Genomic DNA, 21,435 nt, shown 5'->3' with positions numbered 1-21,435 from the left:
CCAAATTATGGAATATTTACAAATCTTATTCTCTAGAATCAGAAGTCATAAAGCGAAGTTAATACCATGAGGTATTACAGTGATTCAAAACTGCATAGTCCAACTTTCTAAGTACAGTATACATGGCACGTATTCTTACCAATGTATGCAAATGGCACCATGCCAACAGCTCTCAAAACTGCCCCCTGCTCTTCTCCAACTTTTCAATTTTCTCAGGTGAGCGCGAGACCCCCGAGTCTCTTGTTGTCCCCGCCGAACGAGTTCGAGCAGGGGACTATGAAACGGGCTCCGTACGTGTGTGTGTCTGTGCGTCCGTGCGTCCGTGCGTCCGTGCGTCCGTGCGTCCGTCCGTGTGTGCGTCCGTGTGTGATCAAAATGTTCAATTTGCTACTTCTCTGTCATTTATGAGCCAATTTTGATTCTGTTTGCTTTATGTGATAGCACTACATGGGAACTTTAAAACTTCTACACAGAATTTCACTTGTGACCTTTGACCTTGACCTTTGACCTATATTGTACATTTGCTACAAAATGCTACTCCTTCGCCATTTCTAACCCAATTTCGATTCCGTTTGCTTTATATGATGGCACTAGGTGAGGGCTTCAAAACTTCTACACAGAATTTTGACCTTTGACTTCTTTGACCTTTGACCTTGATTTTTTACCTATATTGTGCATTTTGCTACAAAATGCTACTCCTTCGCCATTTCTAACCCGATTTCGATTCCGTTTGCTTTACGTGATAGCACTAGGTGAGGGCTTCAAAACTTGTACACAGAATTTTGACCTTTGACTTCTTTTACCTTTGACCTTGATTTTTGACCTATATTGTACATTTTGCTACAAAATGCTACTCCTTCGCCATTTCTAACCCGATTTCGATTCCGTTTGCTTTATATGATGGCACTAGTTGAGGGCTTCAAAACTTCTACACAGAATTTTGACCTTTGACTTCTTTGACCTTTGACCTTGATTTTTGACCTATATTGTGCATTTTGCTACAAAATGCTACTCCTTCGCCATTTCTAACCCGATTTCGATTCCATTTGCTTTATGTGATAGCACTAGGTGAGGGCTTCAAAACTTCTACACAGAATTTTGACCTTTGTCTTCTTTGACCTTTGACCTTAATTTTTGACCTATATTGTACATTGGCTACAAAATGCTACTCCTTCGCCATTTCTAACCCAATTTCGATTCCGTTTGCTTTATGTGATGGCACTAGGTGAGGGCTTCAAAACTTCTACACAAAATTTTGACCTTTGACTTCTTTGACCTTTGACCTTGATTTTTTACCTATATTGCACATTTTGTTACAAAATGCTACTTCCGGCGGGGACATATATTACGCACCGCGTAATTTCTACTTTTCCTTGTTTGTTTATTGGTGTTCTAGATGAATATTGGAGGTCCATGATTGAAATAAGTTAAGCTTGGTTGCCACCTTGGCAGCCATGGGAAATTAACTTGATTAAGATAGCATACCGTATTCAGCTAATTAGCATGATATGTAATGTGTTGCTAATTTGGATCCAAGAAGCCTGAAAACATGGATTATTAAACTTTCCAAGGATTTTCTATGAAGAGGAATCCAATTATAATGGAGGAGTAGTGTTTTTTTTTTTAATTAAATATGTAAAAGTCTTAGACATGCAAACTAGAATAATGAGCTAATTTGCATAGGTACAATATGGTCCAGTAGATGGTACAATATACCATGTACATGACATGGAAAAGTTGTTTAGTGAAAGTCATTTGTTGTTGTTGTTGTTGATTGGTGCTGTAGATGGTATTTAAGTACCGGCAAGGAAAGCTTTGTTGCCACCTTGGCAACCTTGCGCAATTATCTATATTAGCCGAGCTGATTAGCATACTCAATTACTGTAAAAGTGGAAATTTTCGCGGTGTTGAAATTTTCGCGCATTTTGCACAACGAGAAGCAAGCGTGAAAATAAAAGCACGCGAATATTTTTGCATGCCATATGTTCCAGTACTTCATGTCTTAATTCCGCGGAATTAGAAACACGCGAAAGTCTTCTGACACGGCCAAGCGCGAAAAATTAGTAGCGCGAATGTATCCACTTTTACTGTAATTAGCATAATAATTATGTAATATGTTGTTAATTTCAATCCAGGAAGCCTGAAAACATGGATGAAACAACTTCTGAAGTGTTTTCTATGAAGAGAATCCATTTATAACAGTTTCCATTTTGAAATGATGCAAGTGTCTTAAATATCATACTTTAATAGTATAATGACATAATTTGTATTATGTATGATAGTGTGGTAAATGGTACAATATGCCATGTACTGACATACATACGTGTAGAAAAGTTGTTTAGTGAAAGGTTTTGTGTTGACTCTTGCTCCAGTGGAGTATTAAAGTGAATTAAGCTTGGTTGCCACCTTAGTCACCTTGGGCAATTATCTTTATTAACCTAATAAGCATAATTTGCTAATTAGATTAATATGTGACATGTTGCTAGTTTCAATCCAGGAAGCATGAAAGCAGGGTAATACAAATTTTTGAGGTTTTCAAGGACGAGAAATCCATTTATAAATACCAATTTCCATTTGGAAATGATGCAAATGTCTGAAATGTCATAACTAGCATGATGAGCTAATTTGCATATCATGTACATGACCTTGAAAATTTGTTTAGTACTTGAGGTTTTTTGCTGATTCAAGTTTTTGATGGGTATTAAAGTAAATTAAGCATGAAGATTTAAGCTGTAAGATTTAATTTCAATTCTAACAAAATACAAGAAGCTCTGTCCCACTGCTTTTGTCGCTGCCCTTCAAGAGTTTTAGATGATTTGATCAATGATTTAAGCAACAATTGTAGAATTTTATTGTTTGGTTCAGTTTTTTTTTTTTTTTTTTATGCCTCCGCCAATGAAGTGGCCGGTCGGAGGCATTATGTTTTCGGGTCGTCCGTCCGTCCGTACGTCCGTCTGTCCTGTTTTGTTTTTGTTGATATCTCAAGAACTGTGTGGTGGTTTTACATCAAACTTGGTACGAAGGTATATCCTGGGGGGATAATACTTTGTTTGGATTTTAGGGTCACGGGTTCAAAGGTCAAAGGTCACAGGTTATTTTGTAAAAAAAAGGTTGAAAATTCATGTTTTTCTCCATATCTCGCAAATGGTTCAAGGTATCTTCATGGAACTTAGTATATATGCTTGTTCTAATGGGCAGTGATTATCTAGGGAAATTAGGGGTCATGGTTCAAAGGTCAGGGGTCAAAGGTCAAGGTCAACTCCTCAAAATATCACTACTTTCCGTATATTTATGCAATGCCTGATGGTTTTTTTTTTAAAACTTGATGTATACATGTATTACCCAATATATATTCTGTGGGAAGTTTCTTGCCAAAAGGTCAAAGGTCAAAAGGTCAAAGGTCCAGTGAAAGTGCTGAATTGCACTTTTTCCTCCATATCTCAAAAGTAACTCAAGATATCATCATGAAACTTACATATTTATGCATGTTCAACCTATCAGTTATTCTCTTTGGAACTGTGAGGTCAAAGGTCAAAGGCCAGGTTTAGATAATGCTATTTTCCTATTTGATACTGAAATTGTACTTTTTCTCAATACCTTTAAAATTACTCAATGCATAAACTTTTAAAAGGGTCAAAAGTCAAGTAAAAATCATCAGTTCCCCAAATACCTGCACTCTGACATTTTAATCATTCATCCAATTGAACCTAGTTCTAGGAAAGTGAACATTCAGCACATTTGTGTCAAACCTGTCATTTTAATATTTTGCCAATCGTGTGAAACTGTCATCACACATTGTCAAGACATTGTACTATAGACCTATTAGGAGAACCATGCATTATGGCGGAGGCATATCAGTCGCCGTAGCGATACATCTAGTTTAAATAGTCCACCACCATATTGCTTTACTAATTTATTGAAATTTTTTTAAAAATATGTCACCTGTAGTTGTGAACCAGATTGCTCTAAAAATGCAAAAACATCATCAGGGGTAGGGGGATATCCCCCCCCCCCCCACCCGCACTCCCCCATCAGTTGTTTCACTCCTCGAGCAGAAAGAATGTCCTCTATTTCAATGTCATACAAAAATTTAAAAAAATTGTTTTATATGTGTTTTCAGGCTGCCTGGATTGAAATTAGCAGCATATTACATATTATTAGATAAGTATGCTTATTACCTCTGCCAAGGGAGGGGGTTATGTTTTTGTTACCGTTGGTTTGTTTGTTCGTTCGTTCATTCGTTAGTTAGTTATTTTGTCTGTGTGCAAAATAACTCAAAAAGTGTTTAACGGATTGGAATGAAACTTGCAGGAAAGGTTGAGAATGACACAAGTAAAAACGATTAACTTTTGGTAGTGATCCGAGAATTTTGGGGGAATTTATGAAGGATTTTTGATATTTTGGCAGGTAGGGTCAATGAACTTGGGAGTTCAGGCTGCACGTATTGAGGTTTGCATGCGCGCACCTAAGTGAGTGCTCTAGTTTCTGTTCGGGCGAGGCGCGCTGAGGGTTTATGATGTATATATATATGGCTTTGCTTCTCGAACGAAGATTTAAGGAAGTCCATGTCTGCTGCAGGCTCGAAAGTGACTGATGAGTCCGATGCGGGACAGGCAGGCACGGTTGCAGCGGTTGCACGGGAAAGACGGTTGGTTGATGTTGGATGTTGGGTTTTTCCTCTGTTGTCTTTTTCTGTTGAGTCGGGCCCTGCGATCATCCTCGAAGGCGGCTGTTGCTCGTCGAACAGTAAGGCGCCAAGATGTGCGATCAGAGGCGATAGCAGCCCACCGTCGGTGATCGATGTTGCAGGTGCTCAAGGTTTTTTTCAAGCAGTCCTTGTATCTCTTCCTGGGTCCACCTCTGTCTCGGTGTCCAGAAGAGAGCTCACCGTACAGCATGACCTTCGGAAGGCGATGGTCTTCCATTCTCGAGACATGACCAGCCCAGCGCAGTTGAGTTTTCATCAGTGTGGCTTCGATGCTAGTAGTCTCTGCCAGCTCAAGAACTTTGATGTTGGTGACAAAGTCATTCCAGTGGATGTTTAGGATGAAGCGGAGACATCGCTGGTGGAAGCGCTCAAGAAGGCGTAGGTGATGCCGGTAGAGGGCCCATGACTCGGATCCGTACAGGAGAGTTGGTAAGACAACGGCTCTGTACACGCTGATCTTTGTCTGCTTTTTCAGGTGGTTGTTATACCCCCGCCAAACGAAGTTTGAAGGGGGTATATAGGAATCAGCGGACGGTCGGGCGGTCGGGCGGTCGGGTGGTCGGTCCGTTGCAAATCTTGCGTCGCGAACTACTTCCTCAGTTTTCAACCGATTCCCATAAAACTTGGCACAGATGTGTGCCTTGGGTTGTAGATGTGCAAGACGTATTTTTTGACAGTACCCAAAAGTACGTTGCCATGGTAACGGCATATTATGGGCAAAAATGGGTACAAATCTTGCGTCGCGAACTCCTCCCACAGTTTTTGATCAATTTTTATGAAATTAGGTACAGATGTTCATCTGAATATGTTAATGTGCAAGACACATATTTCCGCAGTGGCAAAAAGTGCGTTGCCATGGTAACGGCATGTTATTGGTAAAATATAGGGCAAAATGCTTCATGGCAAAACTGCTTCATCAGTGTTCTTCCAATTCTCATGGAATTCATATTGAATGTTTGTCTTAGGATATAGGTCAGCATGACACATTTCTTGACAGTGACAAAAAGTATGTTGCCATGGTAACAGCTCACATATTATGAGCCAAAATGATGGAAAATTTTGTGTTGCAAACTACTTCCTCAGTTTTTGCCCAATTTCCATGAAACTTGGTACAGATGTGTGCCTTTGGTTGTAGATGTGCAAGACGCATTTTTTGACAGTACCCGAAAGTACGTTGCCATGGTAACGGCATATTAATGGCAGAAGATCAAGGAAAGATCTTGCGGATTTAACTACTTCCTCAGTTTTTTGACCAAAGCTTATGAAATGTGGCACACACCTTGATCTTGGTGGGAAGATGTGGAAGACATATTTTTCGGACGTGTCGGAAGCTGCGTTGCTATGGTAACGGCATATAAATGGCAGAAGATCAAGGAAAGATCTTGCGGATTGAACTACTTCCTCTGTATTCGACTGAAGCTCATGAAATGTGGCACACACATTGGTCTTGGTGGGAAGATGTGCAAGACATATTTTTTGGACGTTTCGGAAGCTGCGTTGCCATGGTAACGGCATATTAATGGTGGAAGATCAAGGAAAGATCTTGTGGATTGAACTACTTCCTCAGTTTTTGACAAAAGCTTATGAAATGTGGCACACACAATAGTCTTGGTGGGAAGATGTGCAAGACATATTTTTCGGACGTGTCGGAAGCTGCATTGCCATGGTAACGGCATTTAAATGGCAGAAGATCAAGGAAAGATCATTCCTTGGGTAAGACTGTCGTCACAGGGCGGGGGTATTAATCACCTTAAGTGATATTTCTAGTTTTTCCAGGCTCTGTCGTGCAGTCTACCAAAGGCGCTGCTTGCCTTAGCAAGTCTGTTGTCAATTTCTTTGTCGACTCTTGCGTTTGATGTGATGGTGCTGCCGAGATAAGTAAATTGATCAACTGTTTTGAGTTCTGTTTGCCCTATGGTGATGTGGGGGGACTGGTAATCCTGTCGAGGAGCCGGCTGATGAAGAACCTCGCTTTTCTTCAGGCTTACTTCAAGGCCAAATGCTTTAGCAGTAACTGCGAAGCAGGATGTTAAGCACTGGAGAGCAGACTCTGAATGAGCAACAAGAGCGGCATCATCTGCGAAGAGTAGCTCACGGACGAGTAGCTCATGCGTCTTGGTGTGAGCTTGCAGACGTCTCAGATTAAATAGACTGCCATCTGTGCGGTACCGGATGTAAACAGCATCTTCATTATTGAACTCTTCCATGGCTTGTTTGAGCATCATACTGAAGAAGATGGTAAACAGGGTCGGTGCAAGAACACAACCTTGCTTTACACCGTTGTCAATTGGGAAGGGTTCGGAGAAATCACTGTTATACGTAACCCGGCCTTGCTGGTTTTCATGCAGTTGGATGATCATATTGAGGAACTTCGGGGGACAACCAAGGCGCTCCAGAATTTACCAGAGTCCTTTCCTACTCACTGTGTCAAAGGCTTTGGTTAGGTCAACAAAGGTAATGTAAAGTCCCTTGTTTTGTTCCTTGCACTTTTCCTGAAGCTGTCTGAGGGCAAAGACCATGTCAACAGTTCCTCTGTTTGCGCGAAAACCACACTGAGATTCTGGGAGAACACTTTCTGCGACACTAGGCGTTAGTCTATTGAGAAGAATTCGAGCAAGGATTTTTCCCGCAATGGAAAGCAGAGTGATTCCTCTGTAGTTGGTGCACTCTGATTTCTCTCCTCTGTTTTTGTACAGGGTGATGATAATTGCATCCCGAAGATCTTGAGGTAGTTGGCCTTGGTTCCAGCAAAGCGTGAAGAACTCGTGAAGCTTGATGTGTAGGGCTTTTCCACCAGCCTTCCATACCTCTGGGGGAATTCCATCCACACCTGCTGCTTTGCCGATTTTCATTTGTTCAATCGCTTTTAGTGTCTCCTCGAGGGTAGGGAATTCATCCAGCTCAGGTTTAAAGAGCTGTTGGGGAATCTGGAGCAGGGCAGATTCTTGTACTATGCGGTTGGCACTGAAGAGCGACTGAAAGTGCTCTGACCATCGGGTGAGGATGGAGGTCTTGTCGTTGAGGAGAACTTTGCCGTCTGCGCTACGAAGAGGACTTTGAACTTGGTGTGAGGGACCATAGACACTCTTCAGTGCCTCATAAAAACCCTTCAGGTCGCCAGTGTCGGCACAAAGTTGAGTTTGTTTGGCAAGGTTTGTCCACCACTCATTCTTGATCTCTCGAAGTTTGCGCTGGAGGTGACTGCATGCAAGACGGAAGGCACTTTTTTTCACTGGACAGGATGGATTCGTGAGATGAGCCTGGTGGGCAGATCGCTTCTTAGCAAGTAGCTTTTTGATTTCCTGATTGCTTTCATCAAACCAATCCTTGTTCTTCCTGGAGGAGAGTCCTAATACCTCTTTGGAGGAATGTTGTATGGCTGATTTCATCCTAGCCCAAAAGACTTCAGGAGAAATGTCCTTGAATTGGTTTTCATCTTCAAGCCTTGTTTGGAGATTCGTCTGAAAATTACATCTCACTTCAGCTGACTGCAGGTAAGCAACATTGAATTTCTTCTGATGGGCCCCTCTGTATTTCAGCTTAGGCTTGAAATGAAGGTTTAACTTGCAGCGAACAAGCCGATGATCAGTGTGGCATTCAGAACTGGGCATAACTCTGGTGTGAAACACGTCACGTTGGTCTCTCCTGCGAACCAGAATGTAGTCCAGTAGATGCCAGTGCTTGGACCGGGGGTGCATCCAGGTAGTCTTTAAACTGTCCCTCTGCTGGAAAAGGGTGTTTGTGATGACTAGCTGTTGTTCTGTGCAGAACTCCAGCAGGAGGCATCCGTTGTCGTTGCACTTTCCGACGCCATGTTTACCAAGGATTCCTGACCAGGGTTCTGAGTCTTTCCCAACGCGGGCGTTGAAGTCACCAAGGATGATAACCTTGTCGTCTTCCCGAACTTGTTGGGAGAAGATGCGCAAATCAGTGTAGAGCTTATCCTTTTTGGCTGGTTCCGCCTGAAGGGTTGGGGCATAGACACTGAACAGAGTGATATATTGACCATTGCGAAGGGAGAGACGCATGGACATAATCCGGTCAGAGTGGCCTGTAGGAAGGTTTTCGAGCCTGGAGGCGATGGAATTCTTGACCATAAAACCAACTCCTGATAGACGTCGTTCACACCGAGGTTTCCCAGACCAGTAGAGTGTGTAGCCCGCACCATGTTCTCGGAGATTACCTTCATCTGCAAGGCGGTCTTCGCTGAGAGCAGCTATGTCTATGTCAAGTCTGGAGAGCTCATGAGCGATGAGGGCGGACCGCCGTTCAGGTCTGTGGCCGTCCGTGTCCAACATTGTTCTGACGTTCCAACATGCTAACTTCAGTTTGTGTACACCTTTTGAAGGAGGTGTGACCTTTTTGTTCTGTTTTGTTCAACCGCTTGGAAGATGCCCGTTGGCCGCGGTTAACCAACTAGGTCAGAGGAGACGAGCTTTGGTTAGGCCACGTTTTCTAGGCCCCAAGACCCAAGGTTCGTGTGCTGTAGCCAAGCAAGCTAGGACGTAGCAGCGAGGTTCTTGAGTCGTAGGTTTTACATCGGAGTGTCCTTCTTGTATGCAGGTTGCTTAACTGGGCTGAAGAGGCCTACCTCCCCTGATATATGGATTATAGCTGTAACCTTCGACCGCTGTCCACAGAATATGGAGTGGCGCGCCCTGAAGAGTCTAACAACTATTGGTCATTGAATCCGACTTGGTCTCTTTCACCATGGCCGTTGGCTGCCTGGCAGCTCATCAGCCCATAATCAACCAAGCAGATAATTAACCAAGCAGACAGATAAAAAATAATAGAGAGGAAGATAAAAGTCAAAAGAATAACATTTTCATTTGGCACCGTATAAACTTTACTCAGTGACGATTTTATACTTGTACAGTATAATACATTCGATTTTGTATTACACTTCACAGCTTGTATTTCTTACAAAATGTTTAATAATATCAGTAGACAGATGTATGCCTTGTACTGCCAGACTTGAAATTATTGCTAAGAACAAAGTTTGTACTACGTATTACGTACCGTACCAGATGAGGAGCAACTTATCATGTGTGTTATGATGTAACAAAGGCTTCTATGTTGGGAAATGGGGCGACTTTCAGTGCACCAATGCTGTGTGTACGTATGATATCGCTATGGAAGAACAAGATCAGTGGTGGAAATAGGCTGCATGCTTGGCGGAGGTCTGCGCTCTCTGAGTGCTTTTCTACACTGGACAGCAAAAGAAAGTATCCACTTCTGTCAAAGGCCGCACACAAAAATTTACCCCCTAGAAATATACAATTTTTGTATGTACAGGTGTGCTACAATGCCCCTTACTTATCACATGCACTTAAGCAAGTGAATGTCTCCATAACAAAGAAGAACTTGACATGCATAGCATCTTGGTCATTGAATCAAAAGTCCCACACAACAGCACTTTCCACCATGCAAAAATGGCCACTGAACAGATAACATGTTTAAACAACCACTATGCCAAAGTGAACACCTGTTTTGTCAAAATGATGTTAATGAGTGTATTCTGTATTTAGGGATGCTATCCTTCCTGATTATGCTAATTCTCAGGATAAAATCAGTTAGCTCTTTAGACTGGACATTACTTTACTCTGGTCTAAGCAAGCTTCCATTAAGCCCAGCTCACACCTTTGCGGTTTTAGGTGCGTATAGCTGCATCAGTCGAACGCAGCCTTAAAGCAGCCTAACGCAGCACTCCGCGGCAAAATATTTTGTAGCAGTCACATTGTTGCGTTGTAGCTCGTATATTTTGTACAAAACGGTTGCCTACGGTTGCCTTAGTTTGCTTTTCACCTCGCTCCAGCTCGCTTTTGCTCGTAACAGTACGATTCAGTACGAAGATTGCTCGCCCCGTTGCGCTTGTACCTCGTTCGCCACTCGTTCGTTGCTCGCTGGCATTTCGCACTAGCTCGTAGCAGCTCGCTTCTCCTCATTTCACTGCTCATCCACTCGACTGTTACTCGTTCCGGCTCGATCCGCTGCGTATCAATTCGCCCTGCTGCGTATAAGCTCGTAGAGAGCTTCACTGGTATAAAAATGTTGACATTTTACAGTTACGGGGGGGGGGGGGGGGGCACAATGACCTTTTGGTTCAAATTCTTAAAAAAGCAATAAATTTGGTACACGTGTTGCCAAAAGCATACTAGTGTATTTCAATTTATAATCCAGTATGGCCGCCATCTGAAATTCAAAAGTCACTTCCATTGTTTAAAAAGGTAAACATTTAACAATAATTTTCTAAATCTGTATTATAGCTTTTCTGGGTCAATGAAATCGATTCTGAATGTTGTTTTCATGGTCTGAAGTCAACTTTTCCTTATAGGGTCACCCTTAATGTCGCTTTGGGTCAGGACACTATTTTCACTACAGGTTATTTCAAAATGGCTTGCCTACGGTCACTATAACAGGAATGACAACCTTGCTCATTACCTGCAGTTGTTGAGGACTAAACAGAGCATATTACTGTGTTAAAAAAAATACTTTTCAGCAATATACATTGTGTGGTAATACAATTCTGAGAAAAAAAAAAAGATTTTCCACAAAACCTACAATAACAGCGGGAAACTCAGTTTGAGGTGTCTTTAGAAACTGATATGTTTGAATCTGATGTTGCTGAAAGCACACAATCACTCCAAAAGCTTCATGATTTGATAAGCATATTGTGTTTCTTAGTCAACTAAGTGAATTCTAATTAAATCGAACTAAATTTTGTATGAACAGATGTATACGCAGTCATAGCAAGCTAAAGCGAGCAGCATCGAACAGGATCGAGGAGGAACGAGGTAAGGCGGGGATGAACGAGGGGGAGCGAGCGATGGACGAGCTAGATTCGCAATGAAGCGAGGTTACATCCGCAACGGTCCTTGCTAATGCGAGCAGAGTACTAGGAGTAGAGTGAGGTAAAGCGAGGTAACGCGAACAAAAGCGAGGTAAGTCGAGGTGAAGCGAGCAGGTATCGTAACCATACGCAGTGAAACGCAGTTCAAAGTAAAGCTGCGTTGGCCTGCGTTTAGCAGCTCGTTGTCGCTCGCCCTTGCTCGTCCTTGCCCGCACTGGCTGGTTGTCCCTCGTCTTAGCTCGTATGAATTTTGATCTTGCGTTCAGTTGCGGATGTTTGAAAAAATTTCAAACTAGCGAGCTAGAACGCAAAGCCTCTGCGTTAGTCTGCGTATTAACCTCGTATTAGCTCGTTTCATTGCGTAGCGCTGCGTTGGGCTGCGTTAGACTGCGTTCGGGCAATACGCAGCTGAACGCAAGCTCGAAACGCAAAGGTGTGAGCTAGGCTTTAGGAAAATTATGCCATGTCTTGTAAGGCTTGTAAGGCTCATTCTGTTACATTTTGTTACTTTTGATTCAGTGACCAAGATGGGGTGCACATTATTTTTTTCTTTGTAATAAAGATAATCACTTGCTATTGGGTATGGGATTACTAATGGATATTGCAGCATACCTGTGTACAAAAATTGTTTATTTCTAGGTGGTGAATTTTTGTGTGCAGCCTTTGAAAGAAGTGGGTACTTTCTTTTGCTGTCCAGTTTAGTTAGACTAATAAGATACCAATTGCCCAAGGCTGCCAAGGTGACATCCAAGCTTGATTTACTTCAATACCCATCTCGGTCTGACTTTGTAGTGGCTGAATATATGTACGATTGTAGCTCATATCATTTCCACCCACATGAAGTAATGCTAGAGGCTCTTCGTTTTCAGCCTGGTCAAAGGTCAAGGTTAAATCTAAGATTTTTCCTCTTTAATGTTTAAAAGAATGTACATGATTTAGTCAAGCTTGGTATTGATGTAGATAAGAACAAAATAACTTTATTTTTGACATGATCTTGACCTAGGTGTGTCAAAAATGCTTTGTTGTTAGATTAAGAAAAGGATGATACTGTAAAATGAGGAATGTTCACATGCATTTTAATTTCACAAATTTCGCGAGAGCCAAGATTCGGGAAATTGAAATGCACGTGAAAGTTTTTGTCTACATACACATCATGATGCATGCACTGAAAGCCAATACGATGCTGTACACCGTACACTGTACAGTACGCTGACTTGCATTGTACACCCGGCCCTCGCTGTTTTGGCTTGGCAGCTCCCACTGTTGTAGTAGCGATGTTTGAGCTGAATAGAGAAGTCCGTGCTAAGTACTATTACTGCATACGTTATTTCCAGTACAATGTGCACATGTGCAAGGTGCGCTCAGGAGGAATGAACAGTTTACCCCTTTCAAGCAATGGAACTGATCCCATTTGTGCATGCTGGTACCACTGTACGCTGTACTACTGCTGTGAATACTTAGTATCCTCGACTGTATGTAAACACGTGTGTACAGTACACACGGCTTGAGCCAGTCTGAGTGCAAGCGCCCTGATTTTTCATTTTTTTATTCATGTGTTTTTTATTACACGTTTCATATCGACCAGCGCAGCAGGAAGCATCCATGCCAAGAAACTGACCGTCGGCTCCAATTCGCCAAAATTTCATACCGCAAAATTATTGTGTTATACAGTATTCTCTTTAATCAGGTCTCCACTCTCACTCTTGTTTTTTACTGACATAAGGGGCAAGTAGATTTCTGACTTTTCATATCTTTACTTGGCCAAAAGGAAAACCTTCTTTCCTGAAACTGAAAGTAACAAAAAGCACAAAGAATTATCATTTCATTTTGTTCTTGCCAAGATCAAAGACTTTTTTTACTTTGAAAGAGAGCAATTCAAATTTTTACAAAATCAGATTATAGAGCATCAACATTGAAACTTTTTAAATCATTACACACATTGCAAGATTTGAATAAAATGCAGATATGTTCTTTTATGCAACGTTATCATGCTAAAACTCTCTCACCTTATTTACAAAATATGTTTTGTGTAAACTCTGATGTACACTATTATTCTACAAGATCGTCAAATCATTTTCAGAGATGGCATTTTTTTAACTGACAAATCTATATACAATTGTATGTGTTACGTCATACTGGTCCTGTTTTTTTGGAATACTTTAGTTTGAGTAAACTTAATATACAGTTTAATAACATCTTCAAAAGACAGTATAAGAAAATGTTTATTAGTAAGTATTTATATTTTTGATAGGGATTATGGGTCTTCTTTCTGTTTTTTATGATATTGTTATGCCTCCGCCACAAAGTGTCGCTGGAGCATTATGTTTTCGGGTTGTCCGTCCGTCCTTCCATCCGTAATCAATTTTGTGGACAGCATATCTAAAAAAACATTAGAGGTATCCTAATGAAACTTGGCATGTATATGTATGAGTTGTGTCTATCAACTTTTGGGTGCACATGCTCAAGGTCAAAGGTCAAAAGGTCATGGTCAAATGTTCAAAATTTCACTATTTCCCCCCATATCTGTGCAATGCATGAAGATATTTTCTTGAACCCTAGATTCTCAATGCTCGAATGGTCAGAAGCTATAGCAGTGTGTTTGTGTGTGACACACACGTACACACCATGATAGGGTTTCTGGGACGAACACTGAACTAGGGCTTTCTCTAGCTTAGTCGGTAGAGCACCGGGCTGGTAATCCGGAGGTCTCGGGTTCGAATTCTAATGGAATCACATTTTCTTTGCTCAATTTTCCACTAATAAATAATATTTCATTCTGGTCAGTTTTTCTGTTTGCGTTTGTTACATACTCAAAAAGCTGCATCACTTCGGTCCCTCGCATTTATCCCCAAGTTGAATTATCCTTCGGGTTTATGCCAAGTTCAAGTGTGTACGTGTGTGTCACACACACAAACACACTGCTATAGCTTCTGACCATTCGAGCATTGAGAATTTAGGGTTTCTGGGACGAACACTGAACCAGGGCTTTCTATAGCTCAGTCGGTAGAGCACCGGGCTGGTAATCCGGAGGTCTCGGGTTCGAATCGTGATGGAATCCCATTTTCTTTGCTCAATTTTCCACTAATAAATAATATTCATTCTGGTCAGTTTTTGTCCAGCCCACCGGAGGTGAGGGGAGATTAAGGGATCACCTGCGGCGTCTGTCTGTCCGTCGTCCATCGTCATCACAAGGTCAAAGGTCACAGACAGGGGTCAATGAACTTTAAGGGCCCGATGTCAAGTTTTTAGGGCGCGTTTTGATTATGGGTCATAACTTTTGATCCGTAAGTCTATTTGTGACCAAACTTGGATGGTAGATGTACCTTGGGGGGTTGATGGTCACCACATGGTCAAAGGTCACAGGCAGGGGTCAATGTTAACTATGTGAAACTGTCATCACACATTGTCAAGACATTGTGCTATAGACCTATAAGGAAAACCATGGATGCATTATTTACTGGATCATCATTTACTGGATCTGTGCTGTCATTTTTATATCTTTGGAAAGTGGAAGTGATCCTCTTCAACAAGGAATCATTGACTGTTAATGTATCCTGTCTGATTTTCGTAAGTCACGTGTTTTATGTTTGATTTTCGTCGATCTTTTGGTCCTAGCTCTACATTATCGCGTTGATTCATAACAAACTTGCGCATGCCCTGAGCGCGTAACCGGCAGAATCACGCAATATTAACTAACTGAGTTCATTGTGACGTCACTGGCTTTACGCGGAAGTTGCACTTGCTCTACTGAAATTTGAACTATATTCTGGTATCATATCCGTGTGTGTGACGATTTTACGCATCTTTCTGTTATCTTCACTGCGTCTGTCTCCTGTAGCAACCCCTTCACCTGTCTCCTATAACAACACTCCATGGTGTGGACCATCTCTACGCATATTTTTGTTGTCTCCATTGCGTCTGTCACCTATAACAACCTGCGCAACAGCATTACTTCCCTTCTCAACCCGCGTTATCAACATCTTAGCAACGACAGCAGCTACTGATTCTGTTGTGACGTCATCAAGTCATACCCTGAGGAAGACAATGGTCCTACTATTACGTCGACACTTTTAACGAGCCACTCTGATACACATGGAGTTAACTAGCTGTTTAGCATTTGTATTCTTTGCTCTTCTTTTGAGAGAAAGATGCATATGCATTGAACATGGAAACCTTGTACTTCATGCACGCTTATCTCTATGCAATGCGCGTACACATACCGTGAGACAAAAATACTGCGGAGCTGCAATTCCTTATTACAGTAACTCTATAGCAGCCCATCGCATCTTACTCCTCTTATCAGGAGATGTCAGTCCTAATCCTGGGCCCCTTGATAGAAGGTATACGCCGAGTGAATTACCTACACCTACTGCCCGCCAAACCTATGACTGCAACACCCTGCGATCGTTAGCACCTTCTACCACAGGAAAATGGTGTAAACTGGATGATAATATTTTGGATATAATAACTGGTCTCGGTATTACAAGGAAAGGAAAGCCTTATTGTGGAGGAAAAAGTATAAACAGATTGAATAGGCACTATATGACTCACCAGCAGACAAGTTCTCCTGCCTCTAGTACATCCAATTCCACAGCAAAGCAAAGTACTGAGCAATGTCATGAGAAAAAATTTCAGCGTCCTCAGTCAACAAAGAATATCTCCTTCTGCATGATGAATGCAAGATCACTGAAAAATAAACCTGCGGATTTCATTGATTTTGCAACTGAGAATGATCTTCATGTCATTGGTGTATGCGAAACGTGGCTGTCGCCAGATGATGTTGCTACGGTTGGTCTTCTTACTCCAAGTGGATTTTTATTCCGACATGTTCCACGTAAGCACAAGAGAGGCGGCGGTGTTGCAGTACTCATCCGGAGCAATCTGGAACATGAAATCATCAGCTCTTCATGCAACTATAACACCTTCGAGTTGATCCAGATTGAAATTCTGCATAAGACAAGGAATGTTCACCTAATGATAGTATATAGACCTCCTAATCCAAACCAATTCAATGAATTCCTTGAAGAATTTTCTACTCTTCTGGATGAACAACTTCCACGGAGAAGTGACCTCATAGTATCAGGTGATTTCAACATTCAGATGGATCTACCTTCGCCTAATACCAAGAAGTTCACAGATCTGATGGCTAGTCATAATCTTCAGCAGCATATACAAGAAGCCACCCATTCCCGAGGGCATATACTTGATTTGCTCATGACAAGGCAAGATGATGTGACAACCGTCCAAAATATCAGGGTCTGTGAGGGCATCTCTGACCACGCTGCCATAATGTGTGAAATCAACACTCCTGTCAAAATCTCCTACAAGAAAATGATATCAACCCGGAAAGTGCGATCAATCAACGTTGGTATGCTGCGTGAAGATCCGATGATGGAATCTCTGCCTTTTATTTGCTCAAGTGCTGAAAATGTTGAAAAAGCTATTAGCAATTATAACTCTACTTTGTCGATGGTTCTGGACAAGTACGCCCCTATCCAGAAGCGCTGTATTACCCTTCGCCCAAACACTCAATGGTACAATGAAGAAATTGCAAGTGCGAAACTGCGTCGAAGGCAATTAGAAAGAAAATGGAGGAAATCGTTGTTAGAGATTGATAGGCAGTTGTATTGTAAACAACGTCAGTATGTCCGTTCACTACTCAGGAAAGCGAAAACTGAATATCACTCTAAACAAGTTAATGACTGTGGTAAAGACACGAAGAAACTCTTTCAGGTTGTAAACAAGCTTCTTGGCAGAAAACAGAAATCCCCTCTACCCGAGCATGATTCTGACAAAGAGTTGGCTAACGAGTTTAATCGGTTTTTCGTTGATAAGATAGCGAATATACGCTTATCCTTACCATGTGTCAGTGTGGTTAAAAGTGAAGCTGAAGTTGCAACTACTTCAAAATTAGACTCACTAAATCCAACCTCTGTAACTGAGGTTAAGAATATGATTATGAAGTCTCCAAATAAGTCATGTGAATTAGACCCTTTTTGTACGGATCTGATAAAAAAATGTGTATCAGTGACTGCCCCTGCCATTACGAGCATAATAAATGGCAGTTTTGCAGCAGGTGTTGTGCCAAATGAATTGAAAACAGCGGTGATATTTCCAACCCTCAAAAGACCTCATTTAGATAAGAACATGTTAAACAATTATCGACCAATTTCAAACCTGCCATTTGTTAGCAAAGTTATGGAACGTGTTTCCTTTTCACGCCTACGAGACTACTTGCAGGAGAATGATTTTCTTGATAGCCACCAATCAGCGTATCGCCCTGATCATAGTGTAGAGACATTACTTACTGACCTAACTGATCAATGTTTGAGACAAATGGATGCTGGGAATATCACTGCTGTTGTTTTACTTGATATGTCGGCAGCTTTTGATACTGTTGACCATTCCATTCTCACCCAGACTCTCAGATCTGTTGGTGTCACAGGACTTGCATTAGAGTGGTTTCAATCTTACCTTGCCAGCCGTTCACAATATGTTAAGATCAATGACAGTAACTCTGATCTGGCTGCACTTACTTGCGGAGTCCCGCAAGGGTCTGTAGGTGGACCACTTCTATTCTCACTATATCTTTCAAGGATTAGACACATTTTTGAAAGACACGACATTCAGTATCACTGTTATGCAGATGATATACAAATATTTGTATCCTTTTCACCAACCAGGACTGAACTCACTGAAGCTGTAAAACGACTGGAATTATGTATTGATGATGTTAAGGCATGGATGGAAAGAAATGGTCTCAAATTTAATGACAGTAAGTCAGAATTTATTCTGATAGGATCCAAACAGATGTTGTCTAAGGTGAATTCTGATACATGTTTTGTTAGAATCGGCAATAGTAATATCAAGCCTTCGAACAAAGTTCGTAATCTTGGTGTTGTTTATGATGCAAATCTGACATTCAAAGACCACATTTCATATGTATCCCAATCTGTAAGATTTCATTTGCGTAACCTGGGCTCAATTCGGAGATATTTAACTAGATCAGCAGCAGAAAAACTGATGCATGCTCTTATTTCGTCTCGTCTAGATTTCTGCAATTCTCTGTTTTGCAGTCTTCCACAAAAAGAACTCAGTAAACTGCAACGTCTTCAGAATTGTGCCGCTAGATTACTTACTTTCAAGAAGAAAACTGTGCATACTAGCCCAATACTTCGGTCCCTACACTGGCTTCCTGTTGAAAAACGTATTAACTTCAAGATTCTTCTTCTTGTTTACCGTACATTGCGCAAAATTGCCCCTGTCTACCTTCAAAATACTCTTCATCTTCACCAACCACCACGTAATCTACGTTCATCAAACTCGCTAAAATTACAGGTACCTCGAATCAAGCATAATTGGGGGGATCGGGCTTTTTCATATATGGGCCCAAAACTATGGAATGGCCTACCAAAATCTCTTAGAGAAGCATCTTCCATTGATAGTTTCAAAAAGAATCTCAAGACGTATATTTTTAATTTGAATTGACAATATTGTATGCCTGTATGTAATGTATGTGTACATATATATTGTTTGTTGGTTTATTGTCTTATTATTTTCTGTGATACTGTTGTAACGTGACACAATATGTACTCTGTTCTATAGCGCCTTGAGTATCTTTTTTAGGTAGAAATGTGCGCTCTACAAGAGTCTCACTATTATTATTATTATTATTATTATGGCGGAGGCATACCAGTCACCATAGCGACATTTCTAGTTTAGAGTATATTTTTTGTCATGATTTATTTGGTACATACATGTGTATTATTTCTTGATAATGATTTTTTGACTTTCTATGCACATACCATTTTCTGATCAACTGCACAAACGATGTTAATGAGCTTGTGTTTTTATGTGCCTATGCTTCTGTTTTCCCCATGTTTTTTTTTTTTTTTTGCATAATCTTTCCTTGTTTTGTCAATGTTTTTCATTGTTTTATATCTACACTTTTGTACAATTTGCTCATATTCACATGGATTTCATATCTATATACTGAATCAGAAATAAAGATTAAATTGAAAAACTTACCGGTAGGCAGGTAGATTCCCAAGAGGATAAGATCTCAATTTGTACAAATGGATATCATGCCCCCCCCCCACCCCAGGGGGTCCCATAGCCCCCAAAGTAAGGAGTCTTTAAAGATCTTAAGAACCAGAAGTGATAGAGTTTATTTGGTGATATGAGATAGTGCATTGATGACAGGCTGGGAGGGAATGTACTTATATATGTGGTGGACACTGAATGAAACTGTAGCACACCTTTCAACCTCTTTCGACCTCTGGGACATACACGTAGCAGCCCCTTATTCCCACAATCCATCACAGATACTATGACAGACCATGAGAGCTGTTAGCAAGACCTGACAAAACTTGAACACGGAGAAAAATATGGTAAAGATACAATGGTGCACTACATTTGGGGTAAATGAGGCTGCTGTGGTCTTGGTGTAAATGTAGCATTAGATTCCACTTCCATATCACATCTAATAATAACTGAAACTTCAATACCACAACCATGGCATACTACAATAAATGTTATATGGACTGTCGTTCTGAAATGCTGAAAAGGATGTGAACAAAAGTATGAGAATTTGAAATGTGCAACTTTGTTTGGCATGCAGGTATTGGGACATAATTGATGCGAAGCTGCGTGAGGTTGCCTTCAATCGCAAGATCAATGTTTCTCTGCTTGGGAGCTACTGGAACCACACCAGTCAAGACATGCTGGTCTTCTTGAAGTCTCTTGCTGAGCTAGGAGTTGATGGCAGATTTAACATCCATGTGGTGTGTGTTCTTCCAATTCTTTTTCCCTGGTTCGAAACTTACCTCACTTTCGAATCAACAATCCTTTGAAATAATGAAGCTTCATTTTTGGATTTAGGAGCTTTCAAAACGAGCAAACTTTTGTTTTTGTCGAGCCCACCAGAGGTGAGGGGAGACTAAGGGATTGCCTGCGGCGTCTGTCCATCCGTCGTCCGTCCTTCCGTCCGTTGTCCGTTCATCGTCCATCCGTAACTATACAAAAACTTGAATAACTCTTTACTGAGGATTTCAATTTCAATCAAAGAGTGGTTATACAAAGTTACACACTTTACCAAACATGATGGTCACCTCAAGGTCAAAGGTCACAGGCAGGGGTCAATGAACTTTAGGGCCCAATGTTAAATTTTTCGGCGCGTTTTGATTATGGCTCATAACTTTTGTTGTATACGTCTGTTTGTGACCAAACTTGGATGGTAGATGTCCCTTGGGGAATTGAAGGTCACCACAAGGTCAATGGTCACAGCTAAGGTTCAACGAACTTTAGGGCCCAATGTTAAGTTTTTATGGCGTGTTATGATTATGGCTCAAAACTTTTGATCCATATGTCTGTTTGTGACCAGACTTGGATGATAGATGTCCCTTGGGGAGTTCAAGATCACCACAAGGTCAAAGCTCACAGACAGGGGTCAACAAACTTTTATGGCCCAATGTTAGTTTTTACGGCGTGTTTCGATTATGGCTCGTAACTTTTGATCCCTATGTCCGTTTGTGATCAAACTTGGATTGTAGATGTCCCTTGGGGAGTTGAAGTTCATCACAGACAGGGGTCAACGAACTTTTAGGGCCCAATGTTAAGTTTTTACGGCGCGTTTCGATTATTGCTCGTAACTTATGATCCCTATGTCCGTTTGTGACCAAACTTGGCTGGTAAATGTCCCTTGGAGAGTAGAAGGTCACCACAAGGTCATAGGCAGGGTCAATGAACTTCCGGGAGTTAGAAAAGCATTAATTTCTTTTAGGCAAATTGGCAAGACACATTTTGGCCCTTTCCTCGTTCTTTCATTCAGTTTGGGTTTAGTGTACCTTCGGAAAGATGAACATTCAAAGTAGCAAAT

The 21,435-nt window shown here is 41.3% G+C and overlaps 1 protein-coding gene across 1 annotated transcript in view; it reads left to right on the top strand.

Annotated features, from left to right (window-relative positions):
• The window catches only part of LOC139737635 (5'-3' exonuclease PLD3-like), a 108,586-nt gene that overhangs the window by 73,390 nt on the left and 13,761 nt on the right, over positions 1-21,435 (top strand). Inside the window, exon 7 of the mRNA XM_071648309.1 lies at positions 20,179-20,341. Within this exon, the coding sequence (XP_071504410.1) occupies positions 20,179-20,341 (163 nt within the window). The remainder of the gene's footprint in view (positions 1-20,178; positions 20,342-21,435) is intronic.

Source organism: Diadema antillarum, unplaced genomic scaffold (genome assembly GCF_040938485.1).
Source record: "Diadema antillarum isolate AM-2024a unplaced genomic scaffold, OU_Dant_1.0 seq00000697_RagTag, whole genome shotgun sequence".
NCBI classification, from domain to species: domain Eukaryota; kingdom Metazoa; phylum Echinodermata; class Echinoidea; order Diadematoida; family Diadematidae; genus Diadema; species Diadema antillarum.
Note: the sequence above shows the minus strand (reverse complement) of the source record. Positions and strands in the feature narration are given on the sequence as shown.